We start from the raw sequence: 23,241 nt of genomic DNA, 5'->3' as shown, positions 1-23,241 counted from the left end.
AGCAGTCATTAACAAGTCATGTACATTTTTGACCGATGGCAGTTTTTGTATTTGTTCATAAAAATGTGAGTGAAGAAAAGCGTGTCTAGGCGATTGAGATGGTGTTTTTTTCAGATTTTTTGTCAATATTTCATGATAAATAATTCCTTTAAGCATATACTCGAGATACATTTGCTTCTCACGTTGTGGTATTTAGTTAGCCAGTTGAAATTTGAGGACTGGAACAATTGAAGAAGACATAATGTGATGAGGTCCGGCGAAGGTCCTTTAAAGGAAGAAATAAATGAAACCATGGATATTCATGTAAATAAGATAATTATCCCAGAACTTTTAGTTCTGCACTTTCTGATGCAAGGAACACAAAAAAATCCCCATTATTAACCTTTTGGTGGTCATTCAAACTTTGATGACGAAAAACGGGAGTTAGGAAACGACACAGTCACTTTATACCGGCTCAAATGCCAGCATTTAAAAAGATCGAGTTTGAACAGTAACTATATAGTCGGTAGCAGTAACTTGCAGAGCAATTTTGCTTGACTTAATCACAATCGACTCTTTGGATGTTCTGTTTGAAACACGTAATGAATTTGCCCTAAGTTGATTCCTCTCTGCTAAAAGTCGACTTACCGCGAGTGGATTTGGCTAAACTTTTAGCCTACTGCCAATCCTCGCTACAACAAAACGAAATTCCTTCCAGGCGACGGTGTGTCTACGACATTTGGACGCATTTAAATCAAAAAGACATACATCCTTTCGACATGAGCCCTGAGATCAATCAGAATGCATTATGCATCTTATGACGCATACGTGACAGGGATTATTTCACAATGAATGTAGTTCCCTTTGATATAAATACATCCATTTGGTTTGAATACTGGCTGTGGTTACCACCACATTCAAAATTCTCAACCCACCTCGAGAGGTGAGTCAAAAATAGGATCAGAGACGGATCCAGCAATTTGGCAACATCGGATTTCCTCCATTTAAACCTATGTTAATTAATCGATTCTTGTCAGGGCATCTGGCCTCCACAAGAATCGATACATTTCCATAAGTTCAAATGGGGTAAAAGCAATGTTGCCAATTTGCTGGACCCGCTAATCAATACGATGAATTCAAACATTAGGCAAAATTAATGCAGCAACTGAGTCTAGTTCTTGACCTGAGCAGAGCTCTCTTTTGGGTTGCAACTCTACCGATCTTGTCTAAAAATGTGACCAAATCCACCCGCAGAAATTCGCCCGAAGTCGTCGGCTCCCGGACAAAGGGACAAAACTTCATTCTAAGGCTACCAAATTGACTCAAACAATTAATTTACTTTATAAAATGTGCCTGTGCAAGTTCTATCCAAGATGTCTCTGATTTTTGCATGAAACCTGAGGAGAAATCGAACACTGAAAAGAAAACTCCGGCCGTGGGAGCCGCAATTACGGGCTATATATGGACATACCGTCCGTTCCGGGCTCCGAGGCCGAAAATTCCGGCTGCTGGAGCCGTAGCTTCGATTGCTCCGGGTTAAGAGGCCGAAACTACGGCTCCAGCAGCCGGAATTTTCGGCCTTGGAGCCCGGAACGGACGGTATGTCTACATATATAGCCCGTAATTGCGGCTCCCACGCCCACGGCCGGAGTTTTTTTTCAGTGAATGCATTTTCAGTTAGAAATGTCTAAGATTCCCCTGGTTTACATGCAATTTGCGAGGAGAAGTTTGGCAACATTGAAATGGAGTTACGTTCTTTCGTGACGGAAACGACGAAGTCTGTTTACCGCTCCTGGTAGACGGAAGCCCCTCACACGCCTCCCTCGGATCATCGGTTCGTAACCGGGATATGAAGGAGCTTCTTGAAGGCCTTTCGGAAGTCCAAATTGAATATGGTGTATATGATAGGGTTAAGGGCGGAGTTGATGTAGCCGAGCCAGGTGATGACGTCGACGAAGGCGTCCGACGGGCAGCACGAGGCGCAGAACGGCAAAACGACGTACATGAGGAAGAACGGGAGCCAGCATATGACGAAAACGCCCATGATGATGCCCAGCGTGCGCGCCGCCTTGCGCTCCTTCGACAAGGAGATACGCTGTTTCTCCTCGATGAATTGCGAGACCTGGACCGGTCGACAGTTGTTGTTGGTGGACACGACGGCGATCTTGGTCGGCACTTCTTCGGGTCGCATGGCCACCGTCTTCACCTCCTTGTCCGAGTCCTTCTTCGCCGACTCCGAGGAGTGGTCCTGGATGTCCGAGAGCGAGTTCTCCGTGTCTAAGCTTGATAATAGTCTATTCATCTCTTTCTGTGATTTGGCCAGCTCTTTCTCCTTCTCCTTCTTCTTCTTCTTCCCTTTCGAGCCCTTCTTCGGCCGCTTCCCTGTCGGCGAGGGACTGCGGTTGTTGTCGCTGCTCACCGACTCTTGCTCGATCGTCACCTGTAATCAGAGAGTATTCAAATCAATAAATCATCACGTAGATGATAATATAAAATGAGGGAGCTAATAACCGCACAGGTTTTCACGTAAAAAAAAGTGTTTTAAGAAAAACAATTTGTTTCACTCACTTGCGACGACTTTTTCCATTGTCAGACGCGTTTAGAGCAAAGTGCGTCTCATCTTCGGTGCGACGCGACGCCACAATATGTCGCACCGTTCGGTCGCACGGAAGATGAACCGCACTTTGCTCGAAACGCGTTTGCCAATGGAAAAAGTTGTCGCAAGTGAGTGAAAAAAATTGTTCTTTAAAAACCTTTTATTTATCACGTAGATGAGTTTGCGATTAGTGCATGGGCAAAAATAGGAGGGCTGGAAGGCCTTGAACCTTCCCTTCGATTTTAACGAAGAGCGCCGTATGAACATTCGAGAGTTGCTTAAGACCCGCGGATAAAACACGTATTTTTGGGGAAAGTTATGCATATATGTTTTTTATGAGGAATGTTATGGGAAAGTCACGTGTAAGTTTTATTCCGTAAATTATGTTATAGTTAGGTTCATTGAAATTTTCAGATATTTTAGATAAAATTACCAAAAAAGTTGTTTGAAAAATTGGAAAAAAATTAATCACAATTCTCTCAATAAATGCAAAGCAAATTTGGGAACGCCTAAAGGTTCATACGGCGTTCTTCCCTAGCATGGCAGTTCTTGCATCTATACTCGGCCCCTTCCAAGAACTCTGTTAAGTAAGTGCATGACACATTTTCATCTTTGAAATTGTTATCGGATAAAATTTTTGATGGAAATGGCGCATAATTGCTCCTGAGTAGACTAATTTTTTCATATTTTTGCGATGGACCCTCCTCTGAAGCTAAAAAAATAGCTCAATATTTCAATTTCAATTATAAAGAAAGGATACTATTAATGTTCATATTGGGCTAGTGTTAGAACCTATCACTGTTAGACAAGGTGGCCGTAATTTTTATCTTCTGCATGCTTTTGCGGTTGCGTTTTGGACACACAACAAACACATTTTCAGGTTCGGCTATGCTAGAGCTATACTTGAAACTACGTCATTTCCTGCGCACCCACGGCTTTCTCATGTGCCTAGTTTTCATACAAAATAAGACGAATGTAGCTTAATGGGCTATTTCAGTGGTTTCATCTGATAGAGATCAGCCGAATTTTGAAGGAAGCTCGATTTCGAAAATTTGTGACTTACGGCTCTCTTGGCTATCATGGCAGATTTGCGTATATCGTCGAAGGCAAACGGATAACAATCGGTGTGTTGACGTTCATATTTTCCACGCCCGAATTGATTGACCTTGAACTCTCCTCGAATCACGCACGGAACTGCTAGTCTAGAGCCATAGCTAAACAGACAACAGTACTAGAGACATGTAGAAAGGAATGGAAGAGGGAGAGTTCGCCGATTTGAGGAGTTAGTCTTCCCAAAATATTGAAAACCCGTGAACTCCTCGTCATAAATTTACAGAATTCCGTAAACTGTCAAAATTGACTACCGACCTAGGAATTTGATAAAATGCCTGATTTGACTGATTGCCTTCGACATTTATACTCACTTGGCGTCATTAGTGCCAGGCTTATACTTTGAAGAGAGCTGACTGGCCCCCAGTCGGGAAGCCATCGCTCGCTGGTGCAGCCTCCGGCGAGTGGCGATGAAAATCTGGGCGTAGACAATCGTCATGATGAGCAACGGAATATAAAAGGATCCTAGCGATGAATAGATGACGTAGCCCCGTTGACTAGTGAGCCGACAGGGCGTATCCCTGTGAAACTCGTCCGGCCAGTCGTTCCAACCGACCAGCGGGGGCGAGCTGATGACTGCCGATAGAACCCAGACAGCTGCGATCATTCCGTTGACCCGTTTCACAGTCCGCTTCTGCGCGTAGTTGATCGGGTCAGTGATGGCCCAGTACCTGCGACAAAGGACACTCTTCGTAAATAATATGAATCATTGGATGCCACTAACCCAGTGCTATCATTTCCTGGAATTAATTCCAAATTTTGAAACTTTTCTCGGAACTTCACTAAGAAGCTTCGAAATTCCCGGAATATTCCGGAATTCCCAGTTATTAACTGAATTTTCTCGGAATTTAGGGGTTTTTTGTCAGTTTGACCGATTATCAGATTAAATTTGATGTTTTTTCCCATCAAATTTGAAAATTTTTGGAACTTAATCCGGTTGTCTTTCGAAATTTTTTCCCGGAACTTTGAAAAAAATCGGAACTTTTATCGAAAATTTAGGAAATCGGATTTACACTGAAAAAAAGCTGCTTGGATGTAGAACCCAGACTCTTATAAACATTATAAAGAAAAAATACTCTTGATTTTTTGTTTTGTTTTGATCTGACTTTTTGTTTGAATGAAAAGGATATCCACCTGAATCAAGACGCCTGGCACTTCGATTCAAGGTAAAATCGGATTGAATCAAGAGTATTTTTTCTTGTCGAAGTTATTAAGATTCTGGACTCTAGATCCAAGCGACTTTTTTTCCAGTGTAAATACGGGAACCTCGGAATATTTGGTAAAATAAAATGATAGCGTTGCATTAACCCATTTTTTGTTGTATTTTTATCGTTTTCCCCCTTTTTTGTTTTATGCATTAACCCATAGAGTACATGGAGTCGTAATTCAATGAAGTGAGCTGGGGTCATGTTCTGATCGATAAGTTCAGAGCCGGGCGTGAGCCGGGATTCGATCACCTTTTCGATACATTTTCGAGCCAAAATGGCGATGTATAATACGTAATAATTCACTGCATCTTTGTTTACATCGGATGGCTGGGCACCCGTGTATCGAAAACAATCGATAATGTATCGAATTCATGACCCGGAATGGCACAGGAGTCGTGGAATTCGGTGACTAGAAAATGGTTAGACACTTCTAGGAATGGAGGAGCGGACGCTGTGGCGCCCATTCTTCCATTCCTATTACGACTCTATGTATTCTATGCATTAACCGGACCTCCAGCCTGCTGTCCTTTTAAAAAATGGTTTCCAACCAAATTAAAGAAATTCAAATAATTTTACGGCTGAAATAAGTGAACTTTGTTTATTTTAGCACTAAACTTTGAAAGCGTCTCACATACTTGTAACTACATAGGGTGTCCCGAAAGTACCGGGACTGGTTCTGTAACTTCGAAACTAAGATATGTACATACATGATCTTGGTCTCATTTTAAAGATCAACTCAATACCTATCGATTAAGACCAATGTTAGCTCAATCGAATAAAAATTGACTGAGTTATGGCAATTTGAAATCTGTGAGGAAAGTTACGCCTACGGTTTTTAAGGAAGATTCTTCATCGCCGTAAATCGAAAAATCGGCCTGTAATGTGATGCTTATTGTGTTTTTTTATTTTCGAGGTGTCATTTATCACCATATTGTACCACCAAACACAACAGTTGACAGTGCGTATTATTACAAAGTGCTAAAGGAGTTGAGAATGCACATCTTCCGGAAACGGCCGGACTTGAAAGCTTCGTGGATACTCCATAAAGACAAAGCGCGGCCTCACACATCGAACTCAACACGTGAATTTATGAGTAAAAATGGAGTTGAAACAATCTCTCATCCCCCTTATAGCCCTGACTTGGCTCCATGTGATTTTTGGATGTTTCCCACGCTTAAAAAGGAGCTTCGCGGACGAAGATTCGAATCGAAGACCGAAATCCAGAATGCAGTTCAGAACTTTTTCAACGCCATCCCAGAGGAAGAATTCAGGAAAACAATGTTGGATAAGTGGCAAGAGCGCATGAAAAAGTGCATTCGGTTTCATGGACGGTACTTTGAAAAGCAAAAGGAAGTTATGGAAGATTCGGAGGAAAGCGGATACGAATATTAACTTTTTGAATCCTGGTAAGCGAAAAATCTTCCTAAAAAACCATAGGGGTAAACTCTCCTCACTGATTTCAAATCGCCATAACTCGGTCAATTTTTATTCGATTGAGCTGATCTTGGTTTTAATCGATAGGTATTGAGTTGATCTTTAAAATGAAACCAAGATCATGCCTGTATCTATCTTAGTTTCAAAGTTACGGAACCAGTCCCGGTACTTTTGGGACAACCTATGTAAATGAAAATTCGAAATTTCTTGATTTCATTCAATAAAAAGTAAACATTCCTCATTGGACAAATGTGGTATATAAAATAGTGCTGGGTCCAAACTATTTTTCGAGGAATGAAGGCCAAAAATTTCAAAAATTTCTAGTAGAGTCAAAAATTTTGAGCTCTAATTGAATCGGGACGTGCGGAAATCGCGAGTGTCCATTTTTCCAGTCTTCAGTTTTTTAAGTTGATAATACTTTTTGGAGTTGGATGCAACCACGAAAGTGGCGTCAATACTCGTCTCCGGGCCGCCTTAAACCCAAAACGAGTCTTCTCATCACTTTTATGGTTGTATCAACTCTTTAAAAATATTATCAATTAAAAAAAAAAAAAAAAAAAACGGAAGACTCGAAAAATGGACATTAGTAGTACTGTGTTGTAGCATACTGCACGATTTTTCTAACACTTTATCGGCACTATGAACACTTTTTCGATACAAATTAGAGAGCTATGTGACGACATTGACAACACCGCCAGTCTTGCTCAAATCATACGAGAATGCAGTGATAAAATCTGTAGTGAGATTAGCTGATCGAGAGAGCGAGAGTCATGATAATAACCGCGCCAACTTTAACTTTTCCGTACCCGTTTCAGTCACCTGAAGATGGGTGGCCCGCCCGAAACGGCCATCGTGCGTTAAGAATAAAAAAAAGTCATCTAACAATAAGTATAATCGGTTTTTGAAAAAAATTCATTTGTATCGAAAAAAGGGAAATTATTAGTTTCCGCACGTCCCGATCCAATTAGATTCCTCAATAGTTCGAGATCGGTTAAAATAAGTAAGTATTAGAGGTCCATTCAGACTATTCTTACTCTAAAAAATAAAATTATTAGAGGAACGCATAACGCAAGCCCGAAGCGCCTCGAAGGACTGAACCGCGAAGCGGTCAGAGGGCGTAGCCTCCTGGCGAACAGTAAACAGCGCCGATAAGATATCAAGCTTCACAACGCCGCTAGGACAAAGTAAGCATTGGCGCCTTCAGATCTTGGAGTATGCAACGCGGACATCCATCGAGCCCGAATAGTTGCGTCCAGGCGCTGACCTAAGTTTCACAGTATTCGTTCCTTTTTTCAAGATACGAATTGAAGGCGCGTTTGTCAGTGGACGGGCTGGTACTGGGTGGGCTGTCTATCCTCCCCTGCTTTAAGATTAACGTCGAGTCCAGGCTTTTATTTAGTACGTTGAAAAACGGAACGAATGCTGTGCAACTTAGGTCAGCGCCTGGACGCAACTATTTGGGCTCGATGGACGTCCGCGTTGCATACTCTGAGCTCTGAAGGCGCCCACGCTGAAGGCCCTCTTCGTTGAGCATGAAGGTATTATTGACTCTAATGTATAAAATGACAATGATCGTTCTTTTCTGTGCGTGACGGGAAAAGGAACCTGAATTCCAATTTCCGGGAAATTGAATCCCATAGGACTGTTGATCACGTGACTCACAAGAAACGAGACATGTTGGGCGCTTCGCAGCCCTCGATAAGATACACATTGGTGTAATCAATTTTTTTACTTTCTTGCTTTCCTCGCGGGTGAGGAAGTATTGTCATCGTCCAAGAAAAGAAAGAAAGAAAAAAGTTGAAATTTCATTGTCTCTAGGCGTTTTAAGGTGCCTGCAGTCAAAATGACCATAATTGGACGTATTTCTACCAAACAGACCTATGTGGAGGTGAGAAATATGGGTGTGCTCGTCGAAGCTGCATAAGAAGCAATGTAAAAGTGTGCGTGATTCCTTTTGAAGAATTTGAAAAGCGGGATTTTACATTCTATCAAACAGACCTATGTGCCAACTGAATGCGGAACTCATGAGCCGCGGACATGGCAAGAGAGCGTTGTGGACAGGGCTCATGAGTTAAAGACGAAGCGGAGGCGGGACCGCGGCGAACGGCGGCATTTCCATCTCCGTTGACGTCACTGGCGCTTTAATTATTCTCACTCACTCTTACGGCCAGAGAACTGACGAGCACACCCTATATTTCTCACTTGCACATAGGTCTGTTTGATAGAAATACGTCCAATTGATAGAATGTGTGTCCGTCCGTCAGGCGTACCCTCTTTCTGTGTACAGCCGTATCTCAGAATCTATCCGTTCAATTTCATTCAAAAACATGGAGAACCATGTCTAATGGTCTCCTTATTTTTTCATAAGACCATTCTTTTCGTTTTGAAAGGTACAGCCGAGTACTAAGATTTTAGATTTTTAAATGTTTTATAGTTTTTTATCCAACAGAGGAAGGCTTCGTATTCAGCCGAAACGTTTTGGTGGCATTCGTGTAAAAAATCCTAGCTACCCGCAGTTTGAATTAATTGTTGTTGTTGTGTATCGCATAGGAAACATTTTGGACTAAAAACTTCTATAAATGGCAAATCAATCTAGCTCATCTAGACCTCGGGAAGAAACAGAGCTTGCATGATGGGAGCATTGTAGAATGAAACCGTGGGGTGCATGAATGAGGGAGAGGGAAGAAAATGGGTGCAAACCTACGTGACACGAACAACGATACACAAACTGTAGATTGGTAGTGGCCTACAAAAAATCATGGAGCGGTGGTTCGATAGGCAGGCGGAGAGTGGGGCTGTCCAATTACTATTCTCCTCATAACCTCAATTACATGGGATCTTACGAAAGCTCCCACAATAAATGATTTAGCGTTGAAATTTGTATCGGAAACTCACTTGAAGCATGGCCAGCTTTGAGGGGCTTGGAAGTCAAGACGCATAAGTGCAGTTTTTGAAAAAATTGAGACATCAGTGATTTCGAGTAATTCTAGTCTTACTACATATTCTGTGAGAAATTCTCTCCCGAATGTCAATTTTTAAGCATTGAAAAAATAGTTTGAACTTCATTTTTCCGCCACAAGGATCCATGGAATTTCTAGACCTTAAACACGTATTCCTCGAAATAGTAAAAACTGCATATATGCACCTTGTCCTGCAAGCCTCTCATTTTATATCTGGACACAGATATTCAAACAGTTCTTTTTGAATTTGATACAAGTCATAATTCATTAACAGTCCCATAAAAAACCATGAAAACTGACTATCCTTGTCCTAGCCTATTTGGTTGCCCCTGGGCCGTGGTGTGATCCGAAATTCACCGTTGACGTAGCATATGATCACAGTATCTGTAGTCTCTAGATCGTTGGGCATGAAGCAAAGGGATCTAAAATTCCGAGTTTCAGCGTAGTGTCATTTTTGGACGACCTTGACAATGAACCACTAGACAAGGTACAAAGTTAAGCATTCTGATACATGTTCCTTAACCAAAATTTAACGGAAAACACGATCCAAGGATCGAAAATCACTGAATTTGACTCATAACCAAGGTATTTAATGTTTCTTGACGTGTGAATTTAAACCTACCGCTCATAAAAACACAAAGACCTACGTACGTTAGATCGCAAACTAAACGTTACCGTGGCAGTCTCTGCGATACGAAAATATGGCAATCTCAATTTTGACGCTTTGGCTCAGCTATAGCAAATTGTTTACACTTTGAACAATGAAGGGTGGGAAATGAACAATGTTTGATTGAGAAGCCTGCCAAAACCGTGGTATTGCTCGATTTGACTCACGTAGACTATTGAGTTTCTTGTGAGCGGGCAATTCAAATTTCTCGTTACCAATGTAAAATAAATACGTTAATATCTTAACTAGGAATTGATTTCAGTAATTTTCAATGCAAGAATCGTGTATTACGTTAAAATCTGATTACGAAACATGCAGCGAAAAAAATAAGTGAATAAGTTTATTTAACATAATGTATATAACAGAAAGTGTGCTAGAACTCATAAAATGCTGAATTACCAAACCCAACGGTAAGTTTTACATCTTGGCATTGCTCAAATAACTGCTGTAGCGGGGAATTCAGCATTTTATGAGTTCTAGCACACTTTCTGTTATATACATTATGTTAAATAAACTTATTCACTTATTTTTTTCGCTGCATGTTTCGTAATCAGATTTTAACGTTATACACGATTCTTGCATTGAAAATTACTGAAATCAATTCCTAATTAAGATATTAACGTATTTATTTTACATTGGTAACGAGAAATTAAAATAAAAAAGAAAGAATAGAAAAGAAATACAAGTTCTCACGCACTTTTTTTACATCTAGAATGCTGAATCAACTTGACTTTTTTTTTCGGCGATGCTTAAATTCGTACCTTGGCTAGTGGTCCATTTAGGCGTATTCTGTTAAACGGAACTAAGCGCCAAATTGAGTTCCTTTCGAGGATTTTAGAATCCTGATTAGCGCGTTCTGTCGAACGGAACTAAGCGCCATGAAAAATCATTGCGAGTATAGGACGGAACGAGCATCGCGTTCCACAACACCCGCCAATCCAAGCCCCCCTCTCCCTTCCTCCCTCGACGGCGCTTAGTTCTGTTTGATAGGAATACGTCCATTTTTTCTAGAGAGTGTTGAGAGATCGTCACCTTCCAGGCAAAGTATCACAAGCGCCATGCGACGTTTAAAAATTTCCGCCGCCATTTTATTTTTTTTACAGAGAAATTGTTCAACGAAGCTGTCCGAAAATTTCACTGAATTTTCTTTGTACTGCCGATAAAATTTAGTGAAATTTCCAAACAGATTCAACCAACAATTTCTCAGTAAAGAAATAAAATGGCGGTGGAAATTTTTAAACGTCGCATGGCGCTTGTGATACTTTGCCTGGAAGGTGACGAGATGTTGAGAATGTCTCTGAGGATGTTGGCTTTTCTTACCTGTCGAGCGCGATGGCCGAAAGGTTGAGGATGGACGCGGTGCAGCAGAGGACATCGCAGGTGAGCCAGATCTTGCAGAGGTAGATGCCGAAGACCCAGCGGCCGAGGAGGTTGTAGGCGACGTTGAGCGGCATGACGAGGAGGGCCACCGTGAGGTCGGCCACGGCCAGCGAGACGATGAAGAAGTTCTGGACGATGCGCAGCGGGCGGTACGTGAAGACGCTGAGGATGACCAGGATGTTCCCGACGACCGTGAGCAGGATGATGAGGCCCAGGACGATGGTCGTCGCCACCGCCTCCAGCAGCGGCACCGCCAAAGGGATCGGCAGCGTGTCGTTGTAGAACACCACCACCTCCTCCGGGCAACCCTCGCTCTCGCTCTCGTTCCAGCCCATCGTCTTCAATGCTCTCTCAGCTCCGCGACATTATGCAACCCTCGTTTCACCAATTTACGCACGATTCGCTCCGTATCTTTGAGCGATTATATTTTTGAAACAGTTAAAGAGTCGACTGTTTCTTCAACTGCGGATTCGTAGCTCAGTATAAGTCACCCGATAAACCTCAATGAAAACTACCTTTCGAATGAGTGTATAATTGGACAGGTCTAGCGTAGGCTACGTAGCAGGACGACGAGTAAACTTCCGAGTTGACTGCTCTTTCAGCTCCTTGACATTATGCAACCCTCGTTTCACCAATTTACGCACGATTCGCTCGATATCTTTGAGCGATTATATTTTTGAAACAGTTGAGGGAGCGACTGTTTCTTCAACTGCGGATCCGTTTGCTTACTGTAAGTCACACAATGAACCTCAATCAAAACTATCTTTCGAATGAGTGTATTGCTGGCTAAGTCTAGCGTGGGCTATGTAGCAGAACGACAAGTAAACTGGCGGGTCAACTGCCGTTTCAGCTCCTTGACATTATGCAACCCTCGTTTCACTAATTTACGCACGATTCGTTCGGTATCTTTGAGTGATTATATTTTTTTGACGGTTAGGTTTTTGGGTCGACTATTTCTTCAACTGAGTGCTTCACTGCGGATCCGTTAGCTCAAAATGAGTCACCCGATAAACCTCAATGAAAGCTATCTTTCGAATGAGTGTATGATTGGCCAGGTCTAGCGTAGGCTACGTAGCAGGACGACAATTAAACTGCCGGGTCGACTGCCCTTTCAGCTCCTTGACATTATGCAGCCCTCGTTTCACCACTTTACACACGATTCATTCCGTATCCTCAAAGGATTATAGTTTTGTGCAGGGAACGTGGCAGTTGAATGGTCGACTATTTCTTCAACTGTGGATCCGTTAGCTCACTGTCACACAATGAACCTCAATCAAAACTACCTTTCGAATGAGTGCATTATTAGCCAGGTCTACCGTAGGCTATGTAGCAGGACGACGAGCAAACTATTTCTATAGTTGAGTGTTTTTTCACGGATCTATTAACTCAGTATTAGCTATGCGGCAAGTCTCGATGTAACATATATTCCTCAACGGAGTAAATATCGCATGAGAATTTTTCAGGCTACCTCAAAAATTAATGATCATAATGATTTGCATTTCAATTGGTGGATTTTCGCAATTTCATTGACAGTGAAACCCTCCAAAACCAAGATTTTAATTAAGTCCGAATGAAAATCGCAATTTTTTTGCGTTTAAGTGGCAGTAAAATTGGAGCTTTGTTTGAATAAATTGTAACTTATCGTCACAAAAATTGTATTCAAATACGTGTATCTATAAGAGTAAACTATTTTCTTGACTGAGTCCGTTACTCTGGATCCGATTACTTTCGACTTCCCGAATGGAGACTCAAGATGGAGAGAAAATTAGCTCTTGATGAAGAAGTAGTATATTTTTGTTGCGAAAAGGGGCACGAAATAAAACGATCGTTGTATGCTATGGTTCCATTTTCGTTAGCCCATCGTTTGCAGCTTTTGCAAATTGGGCGCCTTCCAAGTACTCAATTTATTTGGTTTTCCCCTCAGAGTCACAGCCTCTGCTTCTTTGGCGTTTCTAAGTAAGATTTGAACCGATCTAAGTCTGCTGAGGATGCTTGATTCTTGGAGTCAAAGGTTTTCATTGCAGGATCAGAAGGGATGCGATGAGTTTCGTGGTTGTTTTCGTCTCCGTCTTCCAGAGTTCCTGCCTCCATCGTCTCCACTGCGGCAGTAGACCGAGTGCAATCTCTGGAAATCTGCAACAGTCGAACATGTTGCTTAGACACGTCTATACTATGTACATTAATAAACATATTAAAGTTGAAAAAGATGAATGTATATATAAACTCAAGAAACTCAAATGGCCAATAGGCAGTAAATTGCCACTAAGTATAAAAATAAGTTACTTTTGTACAAACAAATCATACGTCCCACATGTGCACACGGAGCTTAGATCTGGGGAGGGGGGTCTGATACAGAAATGATACAAAGAGTTCAAAACCGCACCCTTCGACTAATAGTCGGAGCACGGTGGCATTAAAGAAATTCAGATATCCATAGAGACCTTGGCATGGACACGGTCTCATAATATATTACCAAAATCGCAACAAATTACGAGCGTAACTGGTTTTTCAGTGCGCGCAAACTCCTTTTCAACTGTTTATCGTTAGTTGTGTCTCAAAAAGATAAAGTAATGATAGGAATCAAATCGGTGCAACCATCGGTGGAACTTTGGAATTTTCTCAATGGAGAGGGGGGGAGGGCACAGAAGACGTATTGAGAGCAATTTTAAGCGATTCTCAAAGACAAGCACATTGAAATACATATTACACATGACATAATTTTCGCTGACTTGTTTTTCGAAAACACCATACCTTACTGTGGGTTTTAATTAAATCGATTTTAATTTATCGCTCATAAAAATAAGAGACGTAGCAATATTATTTCAGGCTTTCACTTAAATGAGAGTTCACAACCAGATACAGTCGAACTGCTTTCTACGTTCCTTAATCGTTTGCTGAAGAGAAACGGAAGCTGCTCTCCTCGCGAGAAATTTTCATTTCCTGACATTTTTTATCGTTTATATTAGGATCGAGCGCACATTCATTACATTTCTTATGTCTTTCCTATGCTTAAGGGGGCTGCCTTCTCCCTAGTTTCGCCCATATCTGCAACGCTGCTAAGCTAAATCCGCGGTTTTCGACTTTCATGGTCGATACGAACACCCTTAGCACAAATAATCAGGCATGTAACTCCTGGATACAACTATTCGTGCTCAAGGGCTGTCCGTGTTGCATGTGCAAAAAATTGAAGGCGTCCCTTTGACCGTAGTCGTCGATAGCGTCTCCCTCAAATACAAGTAATTTTCGTTCCAGATTACAGACACCAAAGGGAACTCATCGAGTTAGAGGTCAGAATCAAGGATCGTTGCGCAATTAAACACATTTTAGGAGGAGATCGGAATTATTAAGGGTGAAGTGGGGGGAGGGGGGCGGAGGGCGAACGGAAGGGGATGATTTCAACGGGGAGCGGGGCGAGGGGGAACTGCGGGCGAAATACCCGGCTGCAGTCGACAGATTGCGTGCATGGCTCGAGGCTCGAATGGTAATATTGGCAGGTATCCCGAGATGGTCTTTTAATTCGCGGCGGGTGGGTCTACTCACGGAAAGTAAACGAGCCCTTGGCGGGAGCTCCGCTGTGTTTGAACATAATCGCAGCGGCCGAGCGCCACTCTCCATCGTTTCAACGGGCAACTCCGCGCGGCGTTGCCACCTCTAGAGTCCCTTTATACTGAGAGTCAAGACAATGCGAATCCATTTCTGATTGGTTAACCGGATTTTAGGCCTTCACAGTGTCACAAACGGGAATAAAGATTACATTTTCACCAATTGCAAAGATTATAATCTGGAATGGACCGAGGAATTTCGGGGACAAGGAACAAACGGAATGAGAGAAGGAACGGAGAAAGGAATTTAAGAATGAGCCAATCAAAGAATGATCAAAGATTACGAAAAACGTTCAATTTGTGTAATCTTTATTCCCGTTTGTGACTCCATGAGGGGTGTTGTCTTGACTCTCAGTATAAAGGGACTCTAGCCACCTCTAGATTACCTGCTTACACAAACTAATAGACAAAGCTATGAACAGAGGAGACAAAGGGAAACACTGAACAGAAGTGTGGTAACATTTACTATTAGTGAAAAAGTAAAACACTAAGAAGTGGCCCGAAACTGTATGTAACAAGGTGGAGAAATGGTGCTGGGTCCACACCATTTCGTGGGGAAAACAAAGCTGAGAAGTTCCAAAAATTATAATTAGAGTCAAAATTAAATTTTTTTTAACTCTAATGCGTACCAGTACGAAACTGAGGGGGGGGGGAGTGTTCAGCTTAGGCAGTTTGCATTGGAATATTAAGTTGGAGTCCCTCTCCCCCCTCAGTTTCGTACTGGTACGCATTAGAGTTCAAAAAATTTAATTTTGACTTTAATTATACTTTTTGGAACTTCTTGGCTTTGTTTTCCCCGCGAAATGGTGTGGACCCAGCACCATTTCTCTACCTTGTTACATTCACTAATTATTAGTCTACTTGGTTTTTTACACAATGATGCTATTCGGTGAAAATAATCAGAAATATAGTAGTAATCACCAGAAATCTGGTGATTCTTACCATATATGATATGATAAATGCTACTATAGAGTCTGGTGTTTATTACCATACTTGTATCGCTGTGTCAGAGTATGGTAAAATCTACCATATTTTTTTTTCAGTGAAATGGTTTGATTCAGTTGGTTGGAGGAAAATGATGGACTAACTATACGGCTCCCTATGGGCAGCGGCGCGGCGTGCTTTGCGACATATCGATTGATCTACCATTTAACCCTATGTAATAATCGATTCTTTACCACAGCTTCAAAAGAGGGAAATATCGACAATCGATCAATAACTCCACTCCACAGCTATAGGGCCTCTCGTGAGTTGCCGACCGTAAGTCTACAATCCATTGCATACCATAAACAAGTTCGCTTTTAAAAATATTTTATTTTGATATTTGAACAGAAAAGTTTTAACGAAGAATTTAAACGTGATTTAAAGCAATTTTAAATAACAACATGGGCAATCCTAGTCCTGAAAACCCGCTGTTTTTGAAATGTTAAAAATGTTTTTCATTTTTGGTTTGAAATCTAAATAATCGCATAGTTTTTTTTTTAAGCCCAAATTCTTTGAAACAAAAATTAAAATGTAAGAAAATATATTTCATGATTATTTTTACATACAGTCAAAAAATGTTCAAAGAATACCTTTGGGATATATTATTCTTGGCTATTTTTGAGCCACTTGAACCGACCACGTTACGCGTACATTGTGTTCACTACGTGAGATTTCGTGACTGTGTTCCAGTATACGGTATTGTAAGCAGAACCTTCAATCTTGGAGGGACGCAAATCTTTATTTTTTTGTGTTTTCCATATTTTATTACAATCATATTTTTACAAAAAAAAAGTTTTCGGAATTCTTGCGATTATCAACAATTTGTTTTATAGTCACATTGCTGCAACACTACTGTGTTGCGCAACTGATGATTTGTTTACTCTTCTGTTTAAATTCGTCCGCCAAAGTTATAAGCGTAAATATATCAAAGTTTAAGTATTCTATAAATGATCATTAATCGGATCGCATTTAGCAAAAAGGAACCAGCGAAATTGCAGTGTTTTCAAAATCGTGCAACTTCTCCATTTCTTTTCAAAAAGACTTAGTATATGTACTGTATAAAAATTTACACAGGTATTTCCCTTTAAAATTAACAATTTTTTGGTGGAAAGCCAAAACTATTCGCTATTCTAGGATGCTTTTCAGATAATAGTGAAGGAACAACATTTTTACAACGCTGTACTTGCGCCGGTTCCTTTCGCTAAATGCGCTCCATTTGACCGCCACGTAAGCTATGAAGGGGTGTATCAGACAATTTCACGGTACAGTGAAATATTGCATATGCCTGACTTGGCAACTATCGATTTGCCATCGGATCGTTGAATTGGGCTAGTTGATGTAAATACTATCCCTCAGCCACGTTCTGAAGTGCCAAGCAAGCGTCCGTACTTTAGCTCAACAAGTTCAGGAACAACTTACCATGTGTTGTTGTCAGATTTAGCCGCTATATTTGATAATGTTACTCTATTTCCACACAGGCAATTCTGTAAAGCCAGCAACACTGTTTTTTCTCCATGCGAATGCATATTTAAAACAATCAATTCTTTAACTTACCTAGAATTGATATTTGTAAAAGATATATATGGAAGAGAACATTGTTAACACCCTGCAAAATCGCCATTGAATTTGCATAATTATGCTGAGAGGCGAGAGCCAGGTACTGGGCTCAGATAAAAACAGCAAATAGGAGAATACCATGAATCAAATGGGTTTATTCACTTTGGATAAAAAAAATCAGCAAATATGAAAGGGACGTGTCCTTATGATGTTACATACCTTCAAACTCACCATTTATTCATTTCAATATTTATTTTCGCATTAACCTTTCGTTCCTTTATTTCTTATTTTCTCTCTTTGATCATTGGGAGGATTATAATCAAAGCTCATAATCTTTTCATGACATAAAAGCGAGCTTATATTCATTTCGTATTGGTGCTTTTTCAATACTTCGGCATTATCCATTTCAAATGATATAAATTGCGCATGATTATGCGTTTGTTCCTCATATCGTTTCTCCTTTAGTATTTTCTTATTTTTTGAGAAATCGTACAAATTGGCGTGAATGAAATATTGGAAATTTATTTTTCATCTTATCTTGAAAAAATCTGCGGATTTTAAAGCGTACGTTTAAGTTTACACACTTAAATTGAGAAGTACAAAACCCTTCAACGTCGCAAATTGAGGTATGCATGTTTATACCTCACTGCTGGTGATGAGAAAATGTGTTACTGCACACAAAGCACACTTTCAGCGGTAAGCGTGATCTTCCGCCATCAAGTCGAAGCGATATTCTTAAAGGCGCTCTGAGCAACTATTCCGCCACAGAAGTATTGCACAGTATCAGACTAAAATGAAGGCGCCCTAACGTACGTAAATTGACCTACATTGTTTACCTCTAAGCACAGTTCTACTGATCCCACGATTTGCGGCTACTGTTAAATCGATTTTTGGGGAACTCAGCACCTGAGGCCATTTTTTGACAGGGAACTTTCGACTCATATTTTTGAATTCGAAAAGCAAATACGGTGAATTTGACGTAAAATGCTGTCTGGCTTCTGTTTCATCGATTAATGTCAAAATTTGAAGTCAGAGGGTACATTTTTCTGTAAAAGTCGAATTTCTAGTAAACTTTTCAAAATTAAAAAATCCGAGATGGCAGAATAGGCCTGCACTGAAAAAAAAATCTCGGTGTATTTACTAAGAAAAGGGTAAAATTACCAAGAATTCAGGGTTCTATTTGATCCCAGTTTTTTCTTGGTAAAATTACCATTTATGGAATTGGTAATTTTACCGAGAAATCACGGTAAAATTATCGACTTTCTCGGTAATTTTACTGGACCCCGGTAAAAAAGCCAATATTTTTTATCGACTGTGGTAGAATTACCGAGATAAAATGGCAAAGTTACCGGGAATTGATTACCAATAAAAGAGGTATTCTTACCTGGAAAAAACAGCAAAAATACCGGTTTTTAGGTAAACTTACCAGTCTATTTTGGTAAAATGACCAATAATTGGTAAAAAGAGTGAGATGGTAAAGGTACCAACGGACCTTGGTAAAAACGCCGAGAATTTTTTTTCAGTGTGAAATATTGAGTTGGCGCCTTCGAAATTATCCAACTTTGCAATCAAGATATTTATCCTCTCTCTTTTCAGTTTCAACATCGACGTACTCTCAGCTGCTTTAGACGTCTACATCAGTGCGATTTTCAACTTTGCGTTTGAACGGCTTGTTTATTGATTCTTGTATTAACTTCAATATAATTACCGAATTAGGAAACACAAACTAAAATTTTTCAAAATCTTAAAGGATAACGATCTAAATTCACCGTTCAAATTTTTACAGCGTATTTTTCACCGGACAAATTGAAACCTCTGAAAGTTTCAAATATAAAATAACAACTTAATTTGTAAAAAAGTTTAAATATAAAGTTGCATGAGTTTCACGAGGAGAAGTACATTGTAACGACCGTAGGTAGGAACGTATCAAACTGACTCACATATTTTCTTGGTTTCGGTTGAAATGTCAACTAGAAAACCTTTTACTGAAGAGGCCTGAATGATATTTAGGTTATGGTTCCTGATTCTGTATCGTAGGTATTAGGATAGTAATTTTTGTTTTTATGGTGAAAATTAGAAGGGAGTCATAAATAATGAAGCATCGTCTAGGTGTCGCAGCGATTTAAGTGTTCGTCTCGCCCGCGAGGGTCGGCAGGGCGGTCAAGACATCTTCGCAGTTTGAGGCGCCTTCAATCCGGCGGAGCTGCAACATGCTTACTCCCGTGGTCAAATAGTTGTATGTCACGCCTGCCATAAACGAACTCAAATATCGATGGTTCCACGAGGAAAAGAGCTTATTTACCTCGATTGCAACGTTGCAAACCACAGTTATTGCTTCAATTTCAATCAATATTTTTTAAAGTCGGCGCACAGATTCTCTGAAAAATTTACAATAATTTTACGAACGATTTTAATTGAAATCACGGAAAATTTCGTCGCGACATTATATTTAGTCCTATTTTTCTTTTTTCTTTTTACCGAAAAAAACCATGGTCCCTGATTCTAAATCTTAGGTATTAGGATAGTTATTTTTGTTTTTTATGGTGAAAATTAGAAGGGAGTCATAAATAATGAAGCATTGTCTGAGTGTCGCAGCGATTTTAGTGTTCGTCTTGCCCGCGAGGGTTGGCGGGGCGGTCAAGACATCTTCGCAGTTTACGGCGGAGCTGCAACATGCTTACTCCCGTGGTCAAATAGTTGTATGTCACGCCTGCCGTAAACGAACTTTAGATATAATACAATTTTAGTGAAAGGGTGAAAAAAGTGGGAGGCCTTTGAACTCCCATCATGATTTAGTTCGTATTTAGAAATCTTATGATTGTAATACCCAATCACAAGTTATATTTACTTTACAAACTTATCCGAACATAGTACAAAGCTGACAGATACCTAATTGTATAGGTAGTTGTAGCTATTTAAAGAAATATTTATATTAAGGAAAAAAAAAGTAGAAATCTGTAATGTATGAATGAGAGAGTTAATGAAGTGCGGCGTTAAGTAACTGAACTGGTGGCATGTCTGTTTTAATTTCTCTAAAAAAAGACAGAGAATTTTACAATTGCAGTTTTTTAGATGATTGTATTTTTATCTAACTACTTTGCCCACAGAATGACTTCAATTTAGTTTATTTAAATCATGTAGATAGAAACAAAACATATTTTTGTAGTAGTTAAATTATATTTATTTAAGTATTTTTTTTTATTTTTTTTAAAGAAAACGTGTCTTCTGGTCTCACTATCAATTAGTCAAAAGTAGCAGTCAAGTCTCAGAGAATCTTTTCTAAATTATTCTTACTTTGGGTGTCGAGGGGAACATCTCCCGGCGACCCCATTACCCTCTGATGTTTTGATTAACTTCTTCTCAAAGAACTTTTCCTGGAGACGGATGCTTTCCTACAAAAGAGGTCCACTTTCGAGAGAACTGTAGCGGAGCCCCTAGGCTCATCAATACTAATGAATTCGTCCAAAACTTTCTCAGAAGCCATTCGGCAGGCCAGGTAGTTCCGTGAACGGGAATCAGAAGCTCCAGATTTTGTTCCCTCGTTTTTGGGATAAGTTTGTTATTCTTTGAAAATAACACAGTGGCAACTTCTCACCTATTCTAACATACACAGGTAAAACGCGATCAAGCATGTATGAGCCCACAGAAATAATATAAAAATACTGAAAGTCCCGAATTGTATCCATATCTTGAAGCTGTAGAGCCTAATTTCATCAAAGAATTTCAGTGTTCAACTTAACAATTCATGATTTTATTCGACAATTGTGACTTGTTTGACATTGGAAATTTGAATTTAATTTAAAATAAATTTTTTGATCAAATTCTATGGCTGTCTTTCAATTACTGGGTTTCTTGAAGTTTACATAAAAGACGCGTGAAGGAACTTGAGCTCTACTGCCGTGTAACGGAAGGATGCCATAAATTTCACCAGGCCAAATTGCCAAATTTCCTTCAAAAAATCACGAATTTTTTGAAAATTTGTGAATATTTCTATTCCAAGTTTTCAGAGTTTCGAACGTTGCCCAATTTCCCCTCTTAAAATAATCATTATTTAGAGAAATTATACAATTTTCGCATACTTTAGATAACATTGCAAAAAATTCTCTGAAATTTTTGATGGCGAACATTTTCCAAAGTTTTCCAAAAAATAAGTGTTTTTTCGAGGGATATTTAGAAACGAAAGAAAGTACATCCGACGTTCTTTCTATGCACGGCAGTATTATCGATGCTGACTATTGTGCGGAAAATCGATTAGTCAATACAAAACCGACTTTTAAGTATTGTTATGCAGAGAAAATCCTGTTTTATTAATCATGCCAATAGTATAAACTTCAAGGTTTACGTCGCGCAGTGACAGTGACTAGGGTGACGTAAGCTGTGCCTCCTCCACGCTTCCACAAACTTTAGCTCCTCATGAATAAGGAAAACATAGCCTCATGAGCGTCAGCCAGGTGGATTACAGAGCATCAATCATTCAGAATAATTGTCCCCACTCGATCGTTTAGTATTTGCCGCGGCGGAAACTCAGGGTATTCTGAATGCGCGCGTTAATTGGCCTTAAGATTCAGATCCTTAGGAGCTACCTGTTGAGTTTGCAATTAAACCACGCACCTGTACCTGTTTGTTCAAGAAACTTTGACAACCTATTTCTGCCTCCATCATTACTGTTTCAAGCAATGCAAGAGGTCCTATCCAGGCTTATGGTATGAAAACATGACAACATGAATGGTATGAAACATGGCTTATGGTATGAAACATGGTATGAAAACATGTCTAATAAGTTGCACAGGTATACTCTGCCGTGCTAAGCAAGAGAGCCGTAATTTCATCGAGATTTTCCCTCGTTTTTTGGAAGTTAACACTTTATAGAATAAAAACTGTTTTACCGATGCACCTCAAATTTTCAAGTTAAGTTCTTGATAGTATTTGCAAAACAATTCTGTAAACATATTGTCTCAAGATACAAAAGTTTTTCTGCTATGATACGTTGTTTCCAAAAATTGTAAAATGGCGTTTACGGCGTATTTCCGTTGCACGGCAGTACTGTCGTGCTATGGGAGAATGCTGGATGAGCCTTCAGACGTTGCCGAATTTCCTTTGACAAAACGCAATTTTTTTGTAGAAATTCAAGAATATTTTCCTTCCAAGTTTTTAAGGGATTTTTTGTGTGTAATTTGACCTGAGTTGCCTGTAAATTTCAATGACAAATCTTCATAACTACTCTCGAAAGTAGGTATTTCCCGGCTAAACCTAAAAACACCTAAAAGCACAAAATTTTTAGTTTTAACCTATTTGTACATCGATATTTTAGAGTCAAATACGTCCAGTTTTGAGCGTTCGGCTGCGTTTACACCACGCTGTAGCACAGTATTATGTGAAAGAAAACGGAACCACGTTAAATTTACAAAACACCTATTATATATTTTCTATCAATGATTTTTTTTCTCTCTCATAAATTTTATTGAGACTACAAAACGCACATTATATTTTCCTTTACTACATATTTTTTTTCATCAATTAAAATGAGAATAATCCATACATTAACATTACAGTAACATACAGTAAACATTTCAAAATCATGAGTTGAAAAACGCTGACACCTCGAGTTTAAATATTAGAGCCCAACACAGAGCGGAGCAGCGTGTTAGCAGCATGAGACGCGCACAGGCGCCTACAAACCTAACGGGATACTTCACGCATTGCGCAATGCGTGAGGTATCCGTGTTAGGTTTGTAGGCGCCTATGCGCGTGTCACGTGTGACGC

The 23,241-nt window shown here is 40.0% G+C and overlaps 1 protein-coding gene across 1 annotated transcript in view; it reads right to left on the bottom strand.

Annotated features, from left to right (window-relative positions):
- Positions 1-1,589: 1,589 nt before the first annotated feature.
- The window catches only part of Oct-TyrR (Octopamine-Tyramine receptor), an 82,547-nt gene continuing 60,895 nt past the window's right edge, over positions 1,590-23,241 (bottom strand). The window contains 3 exon segments of the mRNA XM_072306104.1: positions 1,590-2,419; positions 3,996-4,356; positions 11,275-13,467. Of these exon segments, the coding sequence (XP_072162205.1) occupies positions 1,808-2,419; positions 3,996-4,356; positions 11,275-11,669 (1,368 nt within the window). The 5' untranslated portion in view covers positions 11,670-13,467 and the 3' untranslated portion in view covers positions 1,590-1,807.

Source organism: Bemisia tabaci, chromosome 1 (genome assembly GCF_918797505.1).
Source record: "Bemisia tabaci chromosome 1, PGI_BMITA_v3".
NCBI lineage: Eukaryota > Metazoa > Arthropoda > Insecta > Hemiptera > Aleyrodidae > Bemisia > Bemisia tabaci.
The sequence above is the reverse complement of the archived record's forward strand: the minus strand, read 5'-3'. Positions and strand labels throughout refer to the sequence as shown.